General features: G+C 33.9%; 1 protein-coding gene across 9 annotated transcripts in view; it reads right to left on the reverse strand.

Moving 5' to 3' along the window:
- The window catches only part of RBBP8 (RB binding protein 8, endonuclease), a 96,559-nt gene that overhangs the window by 60,911 nt on the left and 15,439 nt on the right, over positions 1–20,209 (reverse strand). For 8 of the 9 annotated variants that reach the window (XM_060121774.1, XM_060121773.1, XM_060121770.1 and 5 more), the window contains 3 exons: positions 17,260–17,464; positions 5,963–6,005; positions 1,237–1,332 (listed from right to left, as the gene is read on the reverse strand). In XM_060121774.1, coding sequence (XP_059977757.1) covers positions 1,237–1,332; positions 5,963–6,005; positions 17,260–17,368 — 248 coding nt within the window. In that variant the 5' untranslated portion in view covers positions 17,369–17,464. The remainder of the gene's footprint in view (positions 1–1,236; positions 1,333–5,962; positions 6,006–17,259; positions 17,465–20,209) is intronic. The other variant, XM_060121776.1, reaches the window with a different exon arrangement.

Consider the following 20,209-nt stretch of genomic DNA (forward strand, 5'->3'; position numbering starts at 1 on the left):
ATTAATTGTTGAATTCAATTAAGAAGATAGTGTGAAGTTGGAATTCAGATTCATATCTATGATTCCAAAGCATATGGAGCCTTTTCCCACAATAGGCTGCCTATTCCAGTAAATGTGCATCCACTGAGATAGCAGTCATGGAAGGAAGAGTACTCAACTTTAGTTTGCATCATGCAGAATATTAGATTATTCCACCACTAAGACAGAGTGGCGAATTCAAACCACCAGCCTTCCTGTAACATATACAAAAATGAAAATAATGGAAAAATATTAACTATAAATAAAAAAAGCAAGAAACATAGTTTGCTATAAATAGTTCAAGTTCCTAAATAGCACTTACAGTTCAGACAAGGGAAAACAGCAAAATCTGAAAGCCTTTTCTAATGTAGAGTGTTAACCTCAAAGGAGTGGGAAAGAAAAAAGTCTGTACATGAGGTGAAGTAATAGGCATTATCTTGGGAATACTCAGTAAAAAGAATCCCTAGAATGCTTGAAAGTGGAGAAATATGCAAGGAAGAAAAGAGAGTGGCAGGAGTAAGAAAATAAGACAGGAATAGGGCTTCCCTAGTGGTGTAGTGGTTAAGAATCCGCCTGCCAATGCAGGGGATGCGGGTTCGAGCCCTGGTCTGGGAGGATCCCACATGCCGCAGAGCAGCTAAGCCTGCGCTCTAGAGCCTGTGAGCCACGAATACTGAGTCCGCGTGCTGCAACTACTGAAGCCCGCATGCCTAGAGCCCATGCTCTGCCACAAGAGAAGCCACTGCAACGAGAAGCCTGTGCACCACAACTAACAGTAGCACCTGCTTGCCACAACTAAACAAAGTCTGCGCGCAGCAAAAAAGACCCAACACAGCCCAAGATAAACAAATAAAATAAATAAACTAAAAAAAAAGAAGACAGGAAGAGAATTGTGAAGCAGTTTCCACCTATTTAGAAGTAAAAATGGAATGAAAGCATCAAATGCATTAGAACACTGCTACTCTTGAGCTTGTCCTACAACAAATACCAGATAAAGAAACGTCATTTAAAGGGTAAATTGATGTGATTGCTGTAATTAATGAAAAAGCAAACCTGTAAGTTTGTTTTAATTTCATAAAATATTTATCCAAAGTTGACATAGAGTTGGAAAAAAGATCACTTTAAGTCTCAGAACTGATTACAAATGAAAACCAATGTATACTCTCTATTAAGAGGGAAATCACCTCTTACACAAGAAGACCCAAGAACCAGACTCACCGATCTTCTAAAACTTTAATGGTTTCATGAAGAACTTTCTGTTGCTCTCTCAGCTGTTGATTTCTGGTGAAGAATTCTTCTAGTCTCTGTGCATCTCTAAAAGTCAAGAAATAAGTCATTTTTTTTAATGGAAAAATACTCTAACAAGACTATTCTGTCATTAAGAACTCCAAAGCATGATCTCACCACTTACATATTATGAATTCGTTATATCAAAACAAACAATTTAGAAGGTGAGGTTTGAATATCTTGTTAATCAGAGTTCAAATTATACTAGAATTTGCTCTGCAGTATTTGTATGTTCTACAGAAGTATCTTCCTAAGCACCAGGTATTCATTATACAATGCTGGAACACAGATGAAGGAGTAAATTCTGATGCCACCACTGACTCAACATTGTCAAAATTGCTATTAAAATGTACACTTACTGTTTTTTTAATTATTTTATCTACATTCAATAATGTAAATAGGTAACTCCACTCACATCATTCCTATTCCAATTATGAGGGATTTGTACTTTCTATTTTACTAATTTTTGTGTTGCTTAAACTTTTACCTGGTATTACTTTTAAGCCAGGGTTTACTGTGAAGTAGAAGTACACAAACCCTACATCCTGAAGCCTAGGTTTGAATCTCAGCTGTCACGTACCAGCTGTGTGAGCTGGTGCAAGTAACCTAAACTCTCTGTGCCTCAAAAAATGTGGATACATTAGTAGTATCTACTTCATGAGACATTTGCAAGGACTAAGTACTAATGAATATACAGCATACAGAACAGTACTGGCACACAGTAAGTTCTATTTAAGTATTTACCATTTTGATTTTAGTCAGGAAAAAAGAAAGACACCTAAAATTTTCTTCTAGTAAACTACCTGGTTACCTTCCAAGGTTGTGCCATATTTTACCTCTCCATCATTATACTTCAAACAATCACATATATAAAGTATGCATGTATTTTAATTCTATGAAAACCCATTAGAAATTGAATCAGGATTCTCTGTGTCATCTGGAATCTGAAAATATAGGATAATACCGTGGTTCAAATATCTTCTCCCAGCCCTCTCAAGGGTCTGAAATATCAAATCAAATAAAGGAGACAAACCAGTCTGCCAGAAAAAGGAGATGTCCAAATGACTGTGTCAAAATTGCTGAAACGTAGAATGTAATATCACTGGCAACAAAACAGACGAGCAAAACAACTAAGTCAAAATGTCAGATACCAATACGAGGGTACTTCTTATATACTGATTGAATATTTGATATTGAATGAAAAGCCAATACATCTAAGAATGGCCTCCTGCTATACAACAAATATTGTTCTGGTAGCATATGTATATATATATGAAATTTTGGAAGTAATAGATAGCTGAAGCTAATAATAAAAAAATTTTCTAATACTTCTAGAAAATGTATTTAATTCAGAAGCAGCACTAGGTTTTCACTGATCCTATTTTGGGAGTATTCAACAGTCAACATTTCTATTGATACATGTGTAATTTTGTAAATGAATCTGTGTAAAAGAGGAGCATTAGTCATGTGCAGAGACAACTATCATCAAAACACAAGTCTGAAGCAATTAAGTGATAGACAAATATAGTACAGTTACTGATTTCTTTTCTAATTGCTTCTTCCAGGTGGGAATCCCTAGGACTGAGATACCTCACAAATAAAGCTGTTCCAACAATATGGAGACCAGACATCCTGTTACTGTACCCTGACTGTCTATCATAAAATATACTTGGAAAGGAGAGTTATGGTCATACAGGCAAATCTGAGTTCTTGGTCCCACAATGCAATGACCTATCCTTCTACAAAATGAAGCATCCCTTTAATTCTCTGATTACTCAGGGGATTTAGTTACTTACCCATGCTTCCAAAATGTGTAACCCCAAGCTACCTAAGGTAGGCAGGTACAGAGTAATTACAATATATATTAAAAGGTTGCTAAGAGGATCAAATGACTGAGAACTATACAGTGAAGTAAACCATTATTATCACCTACTGAACAACCAGCTGTGTTTCTACTCTTTAAGATTCAGAAACGTTTTAGGTGATTTTTGATAAAGTAATATTCAACAGTCATTTACGAATTAAAGGTTTTTCATGTGGTTGTTTGGTTAGAGGTATGGAGAAATACATTTTGTATAAAAAGTCTCAGTTAAAAAAAAGTACATTTGTTATAAGCAAATCTAGATCTTTTTGCGGTACGCGGGCCTCTCACTGTTGTGGCCTCTCCCGTTGCGGAGCACAGGCTCCGGACGCGCAGGCTCAGCGGCCATGGCTCACGGGCCCAGCCGCTCCGCAGCATGTGGGATCTTCCCGGACAGGGGCACGAACCCGTGTCCCCTGCATCGGCAGGCGGACTCTCAACCACTGCGCCACGAGGGAAGCCCAAATCTAGATCTTTTAAAAAAAATTTTTTATTTATTTTTATTGTTTTTGGCTGCATCAGGTCGTAGTTGTGGCACGTGGGCTCTCTAGTTGTGGTGTGTGGGCTTAGTAGCTGTGGTGCGCGAGCTTAGTTGCCCCGCGGCATGTGGGACCTTAGTTCCCTGACCAGGGATCGAACCTGCGTCCCCCACATTGGAAGGCGGATTCTTAACCACTGGATCACCAGGAAGGCCCTAGATCATTTCTAACTATGCCTAATCATTCAATCTGCAGGAAAATGATTCTGATTCTAGCTAAGAGGAAATACTATTCTACAGCTATAAATCTATCATTTAAAATAGTAACATTTTAGAAAATAAAATTACTAGGTCTACAAGAAGGATCCATTTTTAATAAAACTAAATTCCTTCAAAAACATTTAGTGAATGTAGTTTAAAATATAAAATCAAATAGCAAACACAATGTTTCTAAAAACTGACCAACATTTTGATTCTAAAGGATGTCATTCTAATCAATGGTTGTCAATCTAGGATTTATAAGGTCATTTACTTCCAACACTGAACCAAGGTACAATATAAAGAGCTCACTGTCTAACTACTGATCAACTCCAAAATATTATACTTTGGGTATTATAATGGTAAAAGGGAACAAGAATTCCTATACAGTATTATTATATATAAAAGAGGAGACTTGTAGAATAACTCCAACAAACAGTAATTAGCTATTTAGTGTAGTATGTGTTAAATCAGCATACCAAGTCACTGATAGTACATACTCATCTTCTGATTAACAATGCTTGTAGCCACCATCACTAGCTGGGCTATAAGCAAAGGTGAAGATGAAAACAATAGAATAAGTGTATTTCATAATTTTTAATCTCAAACCACTCAAAAACAATTTCACCACTGAGGAAAAGCCTCCTTATCAACAATATATTTACTCATTCACTTAATCCTAGGATACATATAAAGTAGTGTCAGAATTAGTGTAAGCCAATCATGTTAATTCAATTCTCTTTGCCAGTTATTATTTAGGAATGAACATTGTCAATGAGTTAGAGGAAGTCTGCTGGGGGCTGCTTCTGACAAACCTTTATAATTAGTAAAAATAAAAGGACACGAAGATGTTGTGCAAGTGATAACTAGAATGATGACAGCCAGCTTGACATACTGAAGTGAATCAAGACTAACAGGGCAAGTCTGAACACTAAAGATGGCAGAGAAGAAAGATAGAAGTAAGTAATAACCAGTCCTAGAATCTCCCTACTTTGGGCCTTCTATGTGAAAGAATACATCTTCTTTACCATAAAAGTCCCTTCTGGTGTTTGTTTGGTCTCACAGTAAGAAAACATGATAAACTAATAAGACATACATCCTAAATTTAAATGTTTAAAATGACACCTTTAAGGTAGGAACAGGTACATTTTCAACATGCAAAGCATTTAAAAGTGTCAGTAATTAAGAATCATAAAATTATTCTTCAAAAAAACTGTTTTAAAAATTTATGATTTCTCATTTCTGTATCTAGGTCATCTTCCAAACATGACTTTACAGGTGTAATGGAAAACTTCACAACTTCTATTTTCAGATTATAATAGCAAAAATAGTGAGGTGTGTTTTGATGAGTGGTTGGTAACTCCAGCTTCTGGTTACAGTCTTGGAAGCTTTAGAATATGAAGGAACTGAGACCTATTGGTATATACTGTAAAGCAAATGCAATTATTATTAGTCACAATGATATTAATTTTTGTTATGAGTAATAACATTCTATTATGCCATCTGTTTCAGATTCCTGAATGCAGAAGGTCTAAAGAACCACGAGTAAAATCTGCTCCTGACTTAGAAAATCAGATCTGATTCTGGGCTTAATAACCAAAACAATTCAGGGGAACTGCTGGTAATTTCAAATTAGTTAAAAGGGGTCTCAGAATATCCATTTAGTTCCCATTTCTTATATGAGTTAGAAATCCCAGACTTATTCTGCTCCCCATCTTGTAGTATCTTAAATTCCAGGTATCAATCATAGTTGAGAAAAAAATGCCATTAACAGATCAAAATGATTTATAGATCAGTTTCCATCTTAATAAATATTTTAAGGAAAAAGATTATACACATATTAAAATTATGTTAAAATATAAATATATGCAAATATTAACTAAGATTATACTCAAAATTATTCTTTTTCCTTTAGAATTTTGAATAACTTGCTGTCAACTACACAAGGTCCACACTAAGTAAAGCTAACTTCCTTATAAATAAAACACTGAATTCAAGTAGGACATCAATATCAATTACTTTATAAATAGGACATCAGTGTTATATATGCTGATACTTACAAAATTCGTTCCTTTTTCAGTTTGGTTACTTTTACTTGTAAACCTGAAAAAGAAAAAAATCCTCAGTATTTTATTTATACATTTTATCGTTTCAAAAGCAGTTAATCTAAGTTTCTTTATGAATCTAATGCTACACTATTAAGTTACTTGAGCCTGGCCTCTGAACAATGAGCCAGGTCCCATTAGTTTGAAAAGTGTATTTCCCTCACTTGCACCCTTAGGTCACAAAAGAGTATTTGCAACATTATTGCTCTTAGTCTATTGTATGACAGCCAAATAGAATGAAATTTTCTCCACCTAAAGTGAGTTACTTCCCAATAGCATGGGCAAGCATATAATTAGAAGTTCACTATAAATGAAGGTTTATGTTCTGGCATAGCCTATGTATTTTGATAACAGCAATAGTGCTTATGTAGGCTCAAATCTTCTGGGATTAAAACAGATTGTGTCAGGAAGTCCGGGACTAGGAACACAATTGCTTACAAAAAAGTACTTAACATAAGGCAGTACTGTTTTTAGCTCAAGATATGTATTACATGTGTTATATGTATTTTTAATTTTAATTGAGTCCAATACAAAATAGAAGACCACTGCCTACGGGACTTGGGTAATTACTGTTAAGAAAGCAGGCTGATGAGCATTGAGACTGCAAGAAAGGATATGAACAAAATAAGAGTGACATTCCTCAGTCTCAGAAACAATAATTAAAAGGAGAAAAACAGCCATTAAACAAACATGAAAATATATCCAACACCACTAGCAATATAAATCCAAACCCAAAAAATTACTTAGCAAAATTATAAAAATTATAATACCCAGTGTTGATAAAAGTGTTGTAAAACTACACTGCCATGCTTTGCGGGAGGTATTATAAATTAGCACAATTCTTTTGGAAAGCAAGCTAGAGATATATAACAGGACTCTTTTTCATCAATATCCCACATCTTGGATTCTAACCTAAATAATCCAAACTATAGAGAAACTCATAGTCACAAAGAATATTAAACAATGTATTGAAATATAAAATGCTTAAAATAGGGACGAGTTTAAGTAAAATATGATGTAACCACTAGACAGAATAATACACAGCTATTAAAATCATTAAGTAAAAAAGAATAAGTCTATTTAGCAACACTAAACTATTTGGTTCTCTATTTTCTCTATGCTATTTTCTGCAATGTGATTATTAAAAGGGGGGAAAAACTTCTGTGTTTACATTTTCAGATTCCTAAACCAATTTTTTTACTATTCTACAATTTTCCCACTTGTGGATATTATATTCACTTTTAAAAACAGTGCCTAGAAAGTTTTAAAATTCTATATCTACTTAAGAATTTCTTTTATTTGGGGCATAGTTAATCCCCAATAAATGGTTATTAGTTAACTAATTTCTGAAAAATTAAACATTGACTGTTTTTGGTAGTTTATGGATTCTAATAAGTTATACATTTAGAAAATCTTTCCATATAATTTGTGTAGAAACATTAATAAACTTGTCACTTCTAAGAACAGGATTTTTTATTATCTGTCTGAACAACATTATTTAGCTAAGTAAGAGTTTTAGAAAACAGACCTATACATTTCTCCACAATCTCCCCCTCCCTGGTGCTGACTAGGGATGAAATTAAAAGTCATACACAAGAGGGAAGACATATGGGAACATATGTTTATGTATGACTGATTCACTGTTATAAAGCAGAAACTAACACACCATTGTAAAGCAATTATACCCCAATAAAGATGTTTAAAAAAAAAAAAAAGTCATACAGATACTAATGGGGAAGTCACCTTTTCTTACTGCCCAAGAGGTAAGGATTTAATGCCAGGAAATCCAGTTATTATGGAAAAATAAAGGCCCTGGAGAATTTTTTAGTTATACTTTTGCGCCATATCTCAAATTTCACCTCTAGGAAATGTCCAACTGATATGATACATTTACCCTCATTTCTATGGCCTATAATTTGAATAAATAAAATGTTATGAATAAACCTGTAATCAAATGTTCACAGCAGCTTTATTCATAACAGCCCAAAACAGAAACAACCCAAATATCCTTCAGTGAGTGAACTGTTAAAAAAAACAAAACGAAACAAAACTGCAGTACATCCTTGTACCACATGTACTACTCAGCAATAAAAAGGAAAGAAGTATTAAAATATGCAACAACCTGGATGGACTACAAGGGAATTATGCTGAGTTGGAAAAAAAAAGCCAACCCAAAAAGTACACCCTATGTGATTCCACATACATAACATTCTTAAAATGACAAAATTATAGAGCTGGAGAACAGATTATGGGTGGCCAGGAGCTGGAGGGGTTGGGGTGGGAGGAAGGTGGTTGGGGACTTAGCATTAGGGACCCTTGGTAATCCAGGGATCTACACGTTAGTGAATTAAAACACACACACAAATGAGGGCATGTAAAAGTAGCAGAATCTAAATAAGATTGATAAGATTGTATCAATGTCAATTTCTAAGTTGTGCTATTATACTATAGTTATACAAGATGTTACCACTGGGGTGAACTGGGTAAAGGGTATATACTACAGTGTGAATCTACAATAAGCTCAAAATGAAAAGCTAAAAAAAAAAAATATGGAAAAATATTTACCCTAAGAGTTGGAATACTGTTAAAATGTAAATTATTATAATAAAGGGAAACATTAGTTTTTCACTGTTTAAAATAAAAACTGGTGTGATCTTTTGATTTTTTAAAAAAATCTTTTCCATCTGTCAAGTTCGTAGCTGGAGAAGCTTCCTTCTTTTTCAGGTAATGATGACAAACTCACAAGGCCTTGAAAGTACTTAGTAAAGCATCAAATCATTCTTGAAGAATTAAGAAAAGAACTTGTGACCCTACTAGGCCAAAGACTAGAGTCAGCAGTTTTTCACTCTTTTACCCTTCCCAAAGTGTGTGAAAATTTACTTGCTTTTAGATTTTCTTGTTTTTTTAATTTTGGCCAATTCTAAAACTCAGGTCCGCCTTTAGAAGTGAAGAGTGCACCCAAGATGAAATGGATTATTGCCATAAACCATTTTAAGAAAAGAAACAATGAGACAGAAAATCCTTATAAACTTCAAAAGAAAATTCTTGGGAAATATGGAAAGACTACTCTTTTATCTTGTAAGCATTCAACACCTGTGAGGCATTTGTTCTGTCATGCAGATCAGCCCTGAAACAGGTTTATGTGTGTATGTGTATGTATGTGTGTTTAAATTTTAGCATTTGCCATTCATCAAGTCAATTAGGCATCCACAATTAGAACCCCTATAAAGTGTGCTTTAATCCTGCTCCACGCCCATCGGAAGGAATGAGGCTATACAACAATGCAGCTCCTGTATGAACAGGTAGTCTGTTCAAAAAAGTATTTAGGATTGTAACACTGGCAACCTGAGACACCTAATGAGGAAACAGCGCTGAAAAGACCAAAAGCGCTGCACTACAATTAACCTTATAACGTGTATGTGAATTTTCAAAGAAATGAAACAATTAAGGGCCCATATGTGTAGTCACGAACATAATACAAGAAACAAATTTAAGTAAGAATTCAGAAATAAGCCAAGAATTCAATTTGTTATAAACAAAATAAAAATCATTGCTATGTTAATTTTTACTCATTCTCGTTTGCTACCCAGAATAAACCATATATGTATGTACTGTCACTGTAAAACAAGTTATTTATGGTTCTGAATTATAAATTGTAAGCCTAATAACACTTCTTGATAAATAGTGGCTTTATATATAGCTCAAAGAATTAAGCTTCTACCAAAAACACAACTACTAGTATTCCTGTAACTGCCTAATCAATTATTTCAACTTCAAAGTAAAGACACTTGTCTTTATGAGATGCAGCCATATTTAAGGTGTGCTTAGTTTACTCTTAAGATTTAATGATCTCAAAATGGGTAAATTAATTTTTTGTGGATATTATCGAATTTATATTAACACAAATGGAAAATAACATGTGAGAGTTAATGATAGTGCTTTTTTTATTGAATTATAAATGATGTATAATATTGTTACAGGTGTACAATATAGTGATTCCCAATTTTTGAAGGTTACACTCCATTTATAGTTGTTATAAAATATTGGCTATATTTCCCGTGTTGTACAATATATCCTTTTGTTTTTGTTTTTGGCCGCACTGTGCGGCATGTGGGATCTCCGTTCCCGGACGAGGGATCGAACCCAAGCCCCATGCAATAGGAGTGCGGACTCTTAACCACTGCTGGGTTAACGGACTGCTGGGGAAGTCCCTATCCTTGTAGCTTATTTTATACCTAATAGTTTATACCTATTAATCTCCTACCCTATATTGCCCCCCACTTCCCTCTCCCCACTGATAACCACTAGTTTGTTCTCTGTATCTGAGTCTGAGTGAGTCTGCTTCTTTTTTGTTATATTTACTAGTTTGTTGTATTTTTTAGATTCCACATATAAGTGACATCATACAGTATTTGTCTTTCTCTATTTCACTTGGCATAATACCCTCTAAGTCCACCCATGTTACCGCAAATGGCAAAATTTCTTTTTTATGGCTGAGTAGTATTCCTTTTTTTTTTTTTTTTAATGGCTGAGTACATATATACACCACATCTTTATCCATTCATCTCCTGATGAACACTTGGGTTGCTTCCATATCTTGGCAACTGCAAATAATGCTGCTATGAACATTGAGGTGCATGTATCTTTTCGAATTACTGTTTTTGTTTTTTTTCGGATATATACCCAGGAGTGCAATGGCTGGGTCATATATGGCAGGTCTATTTTCAGTTTTTTAAGCAACCTTCATACTTTTTTCCACAGTGGCTACAACAATTTATATTCCCACCAACAGTATATGACAGTTCCCTTTTCTTCACATCCTCGCCAACATTTGTTATTTGTGCTCTTTTTGATGATATCCATTCTGACAGGTGTGAGGTGATATCTCATTGTGGTTCTGATTTGCCTGACGACTAGCCTTTCTTAATGACTAGGACACTGATGTTATGGACCAAAATTACTTGCAATTCCTTTCATTGCTAATTTGTGTAGTCTTAATATGAATGTTATGTTTTTGGAATTTTTGATGAAACATCTAAGAAAATAAATGGAGCAATCCAAAACTGAATCAAGAAATATTTATCCTGTCATATTAGAGCCTCTATACTTTCCGTTTCTTCAATGGGGCTCCAATTCTGTCCTCAAAAATCTGCCTAGTTTTCTATGAAATTGATTACCTTATTTACCAGATATAGAAAACATTACTAGATGAGATGTTGATGGTAAAACATAGCGTGGACAAAAACCATTTATTAAAATGGTGACATTATGAAAAATATTCTAAATTCCATCTTACTACCTGTGCTTTTTAATAATAAACCTGATACTGAAAGGGATTTTAAAAGGCAAAAAAATATTGTATCCAAACAAGTTCAGATGCATTTAAGATCTTATGCGTATCTAAGAAAAATTATATAACTCAGGTACTACCTTCATATCTTTTCTTTCCCTTTTTTTTTTTTTTAACCTGACACAAAGTTTTAAAAGCAATGACTGAATTTTAATTCCTATGTATACTTCAAAACCTGCAAAGTCTGGACAAGTCCATGTTTGATGTCTTTCAAATAGCCTCTTATACTGGTTTCTCCAAGTGGATCCTCTACTTTAAAAAAAAAATTAAGTACCCTTTAGGCATGTCTTTGATGTTATCACAGAGTCACAGGATCTAATTTTATATGGAACTATCTGGAACACATTGACAAGGGACTGTCAAAAAAAGTCTTCCTTTCAACAAATTTGCCTGGGCCCAACCAAAATGTTTTTAAATAACATACTAATTTTTAAAAAATAGTGCACGATCATTTAAAACTTTTAAGAAACCATAAGTGATTTTGAAATTGGCAAAAGTAGCCTGATCAATATATTATAATATGCCGGAAGTTATCTTCTCTCATCAGCTCAAACATATATCCAATACCTACCATTCATAAAGCACATAGATATTAATCAAAATCATCAACAACTTCTGTATTCCTCCCTTAAAGTTTTTCCATGTATATAAACTAATGCTCCTGCGAGTGTGATGGCTACTAAGAGTATGGCCATGAGGAGTACACACTTTAAAAAGAAATTATCCATTATGTAATATTTGTGAGTCTTATATGTTCTGTAATCTGATGAATAGCATATTGTTCTTATCAAACAATATGTTATTTATTTTCTTGATGCTTCCTCATCATAGAGGTCTCCTGAAGACCCTGAAACACCAATGAACATGAGGAAGAAAGCTGCCAAATACTTTATCCTTGTTAAATTAGGAGCCTAAAAAATAAAACTGTCCCAGTTTTAAATGGGTATGCCTAAAAATTCTAAAATGAAGATTATGTACCACATGAAAAACAAGCAGTTTGGTTAAGTAATGAAATAACCGCAAAAATAAGTCACATATAAAACAGTATGTACACTGAACACAACAATACAATAAGCTACATGCCTTTCTTTTAAAACTAGGAAAGAATAAACAAATGCCATTCCTATAAAATGGTGATTTATTTTTCTTTTCCCAACTTTCTACAGTATCATCTAAAAATAGAAAATTTAAAGTAAATGGGTAGTAAAGCATTTCAGGGTTTTAGAGATATGAAATTTTGATATTTTCATATATTATGGGATTTAAAAAACTTATGTTCAAGAAAATGTTTCACTGATGCAGCTAAACTATGCAATTCATTCAGATACCATTTACTAACTTCTTACTATGTGCCAAGCACTTTCACCTATGGAAATGCAGGTAGAAAGATGAGTAAGATAGGGACTCTGCATAATAAAATTTTAATGATCTTCTTAAAATTTTAATGTCTTATTATAAGACAACAGAAAGTAATCATTTAAAGGATAAAGAATTTAACCTTATACTTGAAGATGGCAGAATGCTAATTCTTCTCTGTTGAATGTTTAATTAAAAACTCAAGTACATCTGGTCCTATTTAAATCATTTGAAGATATTGTATTTGCTTTACCTCCAGGTCACAAAGAATATGCTTTTTCATAGTGTATAGCTCCTATAATAGTTTAAACTTGAAACTGTTCCTATTGGTAAACTTACATGCTGGGGTCACAGTATTATAAACCAAGAGGAAGATATGGCTTCTCTTCAACAGAAGTTGGGAGATGTTATTATTCCTTTGCAGTTTTAAAAGTGCACGTAGCTGATTACATTGTTATTATCAGTGTAGCCATTATACAAGACAGAATATCTTGTATCTGGATTATTTTTGCTATCATTTCATTATATAACTACAGTGTATAAATATTTTCCGAAAGAGAATGAATACAATGCCCCCAAAACCTACTGTGTCTTCTTCACTGTTGTATTCTCAGCAACTGCTACCATTCTCAGCATATAATTCAATAACTGCTCACTGAATGAATAGCAAGTCAGTACTAAAACTCAGAATACTTCCTCAATGTTTCACACTACATTTTCTGGGGGAAAACAGTGTAGTCAAATGAAGAGCAGAATTAACGTAAAATACTCATATTTGTCCCTGAACATATGACCACAAGCACAGTCACTTAAAAATCAGATGTTTATCACTAACAACAAATTTGAATTTCTAAACTTTCAAATATTTGAAGTGAACTAATCTGCCTCACATATAAACAGCTCCTATCAATTGATAGGGAAAAGGCCAACCAAAGAATAATCAGGTATATAAACAGTTCTTAAGAAAGAAATACAAATCACCCTCAAGCATAAGCAAAGATGCTTAATCTCATTCATAAGGGAAACATAAACTAAAACTAAACTGAAAATAATCAATAGATATATTAATCAAACACAACATGGAGAATTCTTCTAGATACAGATGGGAACAAACCCAACTATAAAAAGACATTTTAGATAACTGGGGAAATTTGAACATAATCATCTAATAGGTATAAGATGACATTAAAGAATTTGTTTTGTTAGTATGATAATGGCAATTTTTTGTTAAAAAAGACTACTGGAATATACTGAAGTATTTATAGATGAAATTATGTCAGAAAGTTCAAAATAACTGAGTGGAAGAGGGATAAAGATGCAAATGCAAAATAAGTAAAACAAGATTGGCTGTGTACTGATAACGGCTCAAGCTGAGTGATGGGTAAATAGGAGTTCATTATACTATTTTCTTTACTTTTATAAATGTACAATATTTCCTAAAATTAAAAAGTCTTAAACTTTAAATTTAAAAAAATGGAAGAATACACACACAAAAGATAATAAAAGTGGTTACCTGTTTGTGTGTGGGGAGAAGAGGGTAAATTTTTGCTGTTTATTTTGTGTTTTCACAATTTTAGAAAAAAAAGTTTAAATTAAAAAAAAATGGATAAAACAATAATAACTTCATTGACACCTGGATTTCTAACCGAACACTAATGTACCCTGACTGCATCAGCAATTCTAATATGCTGAAAGAGTGTTTTAATGGAAACATGGAGCAGAAAAATCTATCAAAGAATGAGTGTAATAGAGCAGTAACAGATGTAAGTGAAGTAGCAGATGTAGTTGAATTCCAACCTTCCATAATAAAATTAAAGAGTTTCTAATGTTTTTCTCAGCTAAGAATTCAAAAACTACAATTAAGAAATAGAAACTTTCAGCAAAGTTGTAGGATACAAAGCAACACACAAAAATCAGTGGTGTTTCTTTACATTAACCACGTGCACTCTGAAAAGGAAATTAAGAAAATCCTATTTACAATAGCATCTAAAATTAAGAAAATTCCATTTACAATAGCATTCAAAAGCATCCAATACAAAATAAGGAATAAGCTTAACCAAGGAGATGAAAGACTTGTATGATGAAAACTACAAAACATTGCTGAAAGAAATTTAAAAAAGGAAAGACGTCTCATATTCATGGACTGGAAGACTTAATATTGTTAAGATGTCAGCATTACTCAAAGTGATCTACAGATGCAATGCAATCTCTATTGAAATCCCAATGATGTTTTTTGCAGAAGTAGGGAAATATGTCCTAAAATTCATATGAAATCTCAAGGGACTCCGAATAGCCAAGACAATCTTGAAAAAGAACAAAGTTGGAAGTCACATATTTCCTGATTTCAAAACTTAATAAAAAGCTACAATAATCAAAACAATATGGTACTGGCATAAAGACAAACATACAGACCAATTACAGTAGAGCCTTGGCACCCTTCTCAAAAAAATGGTTTTTGAGAAGGGTGCCAAGACCATTCAATGGGGAAAGGACAGTCTTTTCAACAAATGGTGCTGGAAAACTAGATATCCACAGCAAAAGAATGAAGTTATACCCTTACCTTACACCATATACAAAATTCACCTCAAAATGGAAAAAGGACCTCAACATAAGATCTAAAACTATAAAACTCTTAGAAGAAAACACAAGGCAAAACTTAATGGCGATGGATCTGGCAATGATTTCTTGGATATAATACCAAAAATATAGGCAACAAAAGAAAAAAGTAGATAAATTAGACTATATCAAAATTAAAAACTTCTATGCATCAAAGGACACAATTAACAGAGTGAAAAAGCAACTCACAGAATGGGAGAAAATACTTGCAAACCATATATCAGGTAAAAGATTAATATCCAGAATATACAAAGAACTTCAACCACAACAAAAACCAATATGATTAAAAAACAGGCAAAGAACCTGAATAGACATTTCTCCAAAGATACACAAATGGCCAATAAGCACATGAAAAGCTAACATCACTAATCATTAGGGAAATGAAAACAGTATGAAGGCTCCTTAAAAAACTAAAAGAAGAGTTACCAGTTGATCCTGCAATCCCACTCCTGGGCATATATCAGGAGAAAACTCTTATTTGAAAAGATACATGCACCTCAATGTTCATAGCAGCACTATTTACAATAGCCAAGACATGGAAGCACCTAATGTCCATCGATGGATGAATGGATAAAGAAGATGTGGTATATATATACAATGGAATATTACTCAGCCATAAAAAGAATGAAATAATGCCATTTGCAACAACATGGATAGACCTAGAGATTATCATACTACGTGAAGTAAGCCAGACAAAGACAAATATGATATCACTTATATGTAGAATCCAAAAAAAATGATACAAATGAACTTATTTACAAAACAGAAATAGACTCAGAGACAAAGAAACCAAACTTATGATTACCAAAGGGGACTGGGGGTGGGGTGGGGTGGGGTGGAGGGAGATAAGTTAGGAGTTTGGGATTAGCATATACACACTACTATGTATAAAACAGGTAAACAACAAGAACCTACTATACAGCACAGGGAACTATATTCAATATCTTGTAATAACCTATAATGGAAAAGAATCTGAAAAAGAATACATATATGTATATATATGTGTAACTGAATCACTTTGCTGTACACTTGAAACCAACACAATATTGTAAATTAACTATACTTCAATTTTAAAAAAAGAGAAAGCTATTCAACTGAGGGAAAAGAAAAAAACTATAAAGCACGGTAGTATTAACCTATGGTTGCAGTAGGTAATCAAGAAACAAATGTAATACGAAGCATTTCCCACACATGGGGGAAATGTATTACATGAAAGTCACAGAATTAGATAGGTATATTAAGGCTTACTATCAGACGTTGAGTTTAGCTTTAATAGTTTAGCTTTTAATAGTACATTTTAACACAATCATATATAACATTTATATACTCCACCTAATCGCAACAGCTCAATTCTCTGTATGCTCATTGCATTTCATATAAACCTTTTAGCCTTTATTTCACTATACTGTTAATTATCTGTTCACATGACTCTCTCTCTACCAGACTGCAGGCTCTTTGAAGGCAAACTGCCATTTACTTTTGGGTCTCAGGGCTTGGTGGCAAACCCAAGCACTGAGATACAAATTCTGAAGGTTTGTCGAATGACTTAGGTAGTATTTTTATGTCAATAAACAATCCTGCAAATAATTTTACAGAAGATAATTAAGTTTAGAGGTTACGTAACTTGCTGAGATCACAGAGCAAGTACATAAATGAAATTAGAATTCAAATCCAGATCTTCGGTCAACAATTTCTATGCCCCTTCCACCACACCATACATATTACAAGTAACTACAAGCTGTGCAGGAGCTACATTCTGTGGTTAGTTGTCTGTAGTCAAAAAGCAACAACTCAACCATAAAAATGAATCACCCAAAATTGGAATAGTAAAGGTCCCTTAAAAATGAGATCTTTGAACTGTCATAAAAATTAGTTATTATTATTATAGTCTCAGCAGAATACTGCTACAAGTATTTCAGAAAAAAATTACCTTGTACTTCTTTATCATGACACTCCTTTAGTTTTGTCCAAACATCCTTAAAGTCATTAGATACATCTGCAGAACTAGGGCTTCCACAGCTGCTTCCCGGGACGTTCATCTTACTTAATATGCTCACACTTCTACTGCCTAATGTTTTCTGACCTTTTCTGTTACATTATACAGGTCTGAAGTTGTCTTTGGTCAGTTCAAATACCTGAAACAACAGATTGCAACATAAGTGAATTCTGCATTTATCTTTGTGTAATTTGAAATCAGGATGACTTCAAGCCCAGGCAGCTGATCTCAAGTTTTCCTTATTTACCTATGATCAATCACTTTAGAATTTGAGGGGGTGGAAGTGAGGAAAAAAGATGAGTATGGTGAGAAAAGCCCCAATTTCAGTTACCTGGCCTTAAGTTAAGCTACTCTTTCAGGCAAATTTTTTCTTATTCCGCCTATGAGGAAGTAATTACCTACATTATGTTTAATTGAAAGGACTATGATATAGAGAGGTTTGTAATCATTCATGGTCAGTACTGTTTCCCCATTCTAAAAGAATTTATTGCTTTCTTAACTTTTGAGTTGATATGGAATACAACGATATATTGAACCAAAAACTGGAAAACACTCTGAAATATTCTTGACTTAATAAGCATTCACATCTAGACACACACACTGTAAAAGAGCAAGAAAGATGACTAACACAAGTCTCTGAACAGCTTTCTCATAACAATGAAATTTGGTGAGCAAGATACAGACACAGCCAAGATCTATGAATACGGAAACATCTAAAAACAAGGCAAATATGGGTAAAGCTATTTTGTGCCTCTCAGAATAAAGGTGAATGATTAAGTTTATTATTTGTGTAGCCCCTCAAGGAAGCAACAGGCTATTAAGTTCAAGTGGATTAATAAATATTTTGATATGTGTTCTTAAACTGAAACCATTAACTAGCTACTACTAAAAAATTACAATAAAATGATTAACAAATCTACTAACCCTCACATCTGGCTCCTTAGTCAATGCCTTACCATTGCTAACAAGTGCCCAAACGGATTTAAGTGTCTTTTACTAACCATTTCCTGAGGTCTCTGATGAAGAGGCTAAGATAAGCAAGGGCATGTCTAAAGGGAGCAATATGTGCAGAGCCACTTGGTAAACTATAAAACACTAAAGAAATAAAAATACATTTATTAAGCTTTTCAAAAATTGTGATTACACTTTTTTTAAAGATAATCAGTGAAAACTGAACAAGTACTAGAAAACTGAACAAAATACTAATATTATGTAAATATTATTTACATAATATTAGGAAATTATTTTTAATTTCTAAAGAGGCTTGTATTCAACTTTATTAAATAGTTTTATTTATCTAAATAAATTTTATTTATCTAAATTTATTTAAATTTAGATAAATTTAAATTCCATTTATTTATCTAAATTTATCTAAATAAATTTTATCTAATTTATCTAAATAATTTTATCTAAAATTTATCTAAATAATTTTATCTAAAATTTATCTAAATAAATTCCATTTATTTATTTATCTAAATTTATCTAAATAAATTTTATTTATCTAAATTTATCTTTTATTTATCTAAAAGATAAATCAATGGGTCTATACTACTGTCAATAAAAGCCACCATTTATTAAGTATTCACTATGTACCATGGAGTGTGCTGTTTTATATTTCCTTTTAATTTAATCTTCACATTGTATAAAACAGCTACTACTGATATTATTAATTTCATTTTAGAGTTTAAGAAAACAGGCTTAAGAGACTAAGTGACTCGCCCAAGGTCACATTGCTAGGACACGTCTACTACGGCCACGTCTACTACGGCCACGTCACTGCTGCAACTCAAGTTGTGATGCCAATGAACTCCAAAATACTCCTAAGAAGCAAAAAAAACAAAACAAAAATGTTAATTGTTTTTATTAATCAAAAAGTTCAAAACAAAGTTTTAGTTACTTTAATGAACAATTTAAAATTGTATATTTTAGCATTCAATAGTTTAAAACCAATAGTGTAAGATAAGCTTCCTTTATTCTACCTTCAGGGGTAATAAAAAGGTTAAGTGTTTTTTTTCCCCCCACATAACAATTTATCAATACTAAGCTGTTCAGATATTGAACAGCTTATGGCAATCATCTTCCTTGCTCTTTTACAGTGTGTGTGTGTCTGTGTGTCTAGATGCTTGTTAAGTCAAGAATATTTCAGGGCGCTTTCCAGTTTTTGGTTCAATATATTGTTGTATTCCACATCAACTCGAAACTTGAAACCCTCTCCAATCTATTTTGCATGCTTAGCACTTTTTGCTGGCATTTCTTTTGATATTGAACCGTTATTCGCTGCACGAATAATTTCTCAAAAATGTGCATCTTGCCTCTCAAGTTGCATCCTGGGCTCAACAGTTTGCAATAATTTAATACATTTCTGTGCCTCCTGTTGCAATGTAAACCACAAACCACCACACTGAAGGTGCTCAAGAGAAGATCTTTCCTGTCACACCACACACATTCTTAGGTGAGGCAAGAGCCGCTCCTCAGTTCACACAAGGGCCCTGAACAAACTGAATAGGGACTCTGACTGCTGCTCTTACGAGCAGAGCAGAGGTCCAGTGGCTCCCATCCCAGGACCCTTAGCCATCAGCCTCCTCCCGCACCGCGAAGGGCTGGCGGTCCGCCCTCGCCAAAGCGCTCCGCCGAACAAACCACACGACTGGCGCCGGAAGCGCGCGCGGCGACACCGGGCGCAGGTCGGCGCATGCGCGTGGCGGGCCCGGCGCCGGCAAGCAAGTTCTCAGCTGGTGCGAAGACTCGGAAACAGCACTCAGCGCTGGGTCGTCCGCAATCCGGTCTACCTCCTGCGTAGTTCAGGCCGGCTCCAGCCGACTCCTCAGATTCAGCCCCAGCGCCATACAGCCATCCCCACCCCGGGGTCAAACGCCTTCGGTCA

Source organism: Lagenorhynchus albirostris, chromosome 14, assembly GCF_949774975.1.
Source record: "Lagenorhynchus albirostris chromosome 14, mLagAlb1.1, whole genome shotgun sequence".
Taxonomy (NCBI): Eukaryota; Metazoa; Chordata; class Mammalia; order Artiodactyla; family Delphinidae; genus Lagenorhynchus; species Lagenorhynchus albirostris.